Source organism: Trypanosoma grayi (genome assembly GCF_000691245.1).
Source record: "Trypanosoma grayi strain ANR4 Tgr_1761_V1, whole genome shotgun sequence".
Classification (NCBI taxonomy): Eukaryota; Euglenozoa; class Kinetoplastea; order Trypanosomatida; family Trypanosomatidae; genus Trypanosoma; species Trypanosoma grayi.
The window spans coordinates 1-2,087 of record NW_008827379.1 but is presented as its reverse complement, the minus strand read 5'-3'; the positions used below and the strand labels follow the sequence as shown (position 1 = coordinate 2,087).

Genomic DNA, 2,087 nt, shown 5'->3' with positions numbered 1-2,087 from the left:
GGGAGTGGGTCCTTCTGCAGCCTCACGGCCTCGTCTGCTGCTGTGCTACTTGCTACCTCTTCGCATTGCTGTTGTTGCATGTTTGCGGTGCTACGCTAAGGAGAAGAAGAAATAAGGGGTATCTGGTGTTGCCAGCGTACTAAAAGGAGACGAACGCGTATTAGAACATATACGGACAAACACACACGCATACAAAAACAAAAGGAGTCTGTCAATGCTCCCTGCACAAGAGAAGCGCCTACACGAGGAGATGGCGGCCACATCAGTAAAATGTGAGCCGATTCCGGTGTTAAGAAGCGATGCTAAGCGGCTGCGGCTTGAAATCGACGCCAGCGCTGCCATCACACCGGCGCGGCACGCCTCCACCGATCATCAGCACGAGTATCATAATCAGCAGCAGCCCTCCGTGAATGGTGTGTCTCCCGACAGTTGCGACGACGACGACGACGATGTCGAGGAGCCTGCGCTGTTTTCCAGCCCTCGGCGCTTATGCGAAGACGTGCGCGTCTGTGGCTCGTCAGGTCCAGCTCAGCCGCAGCAGAGCCAGCCGCAGATGCGTCGCATCGCCCGTGCCCCGGAAGTCCACGGTGCCGTGACGAAACTACACTCGTTGCAGCAGCTGGAGGCGGTGTTCGGTACCGCCCCGCTGCCGTGCGACGGCCCCGTGGAGTTGTCGGCGCCGTCGCTTCCGCGGCTGCGGGCTGGCGAGACGGCGATAGTCGTACTGCACAACGGCTCCGCGGAGGCGCGCGAGCTACTCCGCCCCCACACGGGGGAACTGTCGAAGTGCCGCATCTTCCGCCTCGATCTCAACACGCTGCCACCGTGCGAGTACGAGAGGATCGGCGACGGCGGCCATAGAATCAGCGGCGTGCCGCAGGACGCGGCGTGCCAGGAGCAGTATCCGGTGAGTTTGTCCCCACCATCGCTTTCCTCACATATCCTGCGGGGCACGGAACGTCTGCTGCAGCGTCTCACCACCCTTCTCCGCACAGACGAAGTGCTCAATCCGTGCGACCCTGAGGCACCATCGCCGACGCCACTCAACAACGGCGATGCGCAGTCCTCACAGCACGCCACCACCGCGCAGATGGATCCTCCCGCTCAGGAGTTTCGAGGGAAACGTGAGGAGCTCACGCTTCCCGCAATGATTGTGTGGCGCGCAGAGGGCGCACCAGAGGACGAATACGTTAACAACGGTAAAAACAGCAGGAGCGACGTTGGAAATGAGGACGGCTTGGTGGCTGCCGAGTCGTACGGGCGGCCGCTGGTGGTGAAGCAACTCACCGTGGTCGACCAGCTACACTCGCTGTCGCTCTTCGCGCCGGTGTACACCATAGAACACTTCCTCCGCACCGTCGCTACGACTGCTCTCTTCCCCAAAGAAGCCTCTTCTGCTTCTTCTGCTCCTGCTGATAATGCTACTAACGGTACCACCGCGTGTGCGTCTGGCACTCGCTCGTTCATCTACTTTGGCGCCTCCTGGTGTCCGCCATGCATGCGCATCGTTGGTGTGTTGCCGGCGATGTTGAAAGAGGACTTCCCGAGCAACGTCACGTGCTGCGTGAAGGCTGACATGGATCTCGCCATGCCGCTGTACGATTTTTTTGATGTGAAGATCATACCTACGTTTATCATGTTCGACAACGACGTGCTGCGGCAGGCGGGCAACTGGGACGCGCTGCGCAGTGGCAAGCCCCTCGCGGAGGCGACGCTGCAGCAACTGAAGGAGGGTCTCCGCCGCAGCGAGTTGGGCCGCATTCAGAACTCACAGCGGCTCATTGTTCGCTCATTCATTGAAAAGCACTCGGCCGGCCTGAAGTTTGACGATGACTTTTGAGTTTTTATTTTGTTCATTATTACCATTATTATTATTATTATTATTGGTTACGGAGTCGCGTCGCTAGCAGCACTCCGCCCAATGCGACCGACTGTGGTGAGTGTGTCGTGCACGTAGGAGGGACGCAATGCGTGCGGAGTAGAAGCAGCGCCAGTCCTGTCCACCGAGTGGTACCCCCATAGACATTATAGATGTGAGTTGGCGTGTCGCGCATGCCTTTGTGTGTGTGTGTGTGTGTGTGTGTGTG

The 2,087-nt window shown here is 58.7% G+C and overlaps 1 protein-coding gene across 1 annotated transcript; it reads left to right on the top strand.

Annotated features, from left to right (window-relative positions):
* Positions 1 to 214: 214 nt before the first annotated feature.
* On the top strand, positions 215 to 1,840 carry DQ04_17611000 (hypothetical protein; the record flags this gene model as incomplete). Its single annotated transcript, XM_009317612.1, has 1 exon — positions 215 to 1,840. The coding sequence occupies one exon, from the start codon at positions 215 to 217 to the stop codon at positions 1,838 to 1,840; it is 1,626 nt and encodes a 541-aa protein (XP_009315887.1).
* Positions 1,841 to 2,087: the final 247 nt, after the last annotated feature.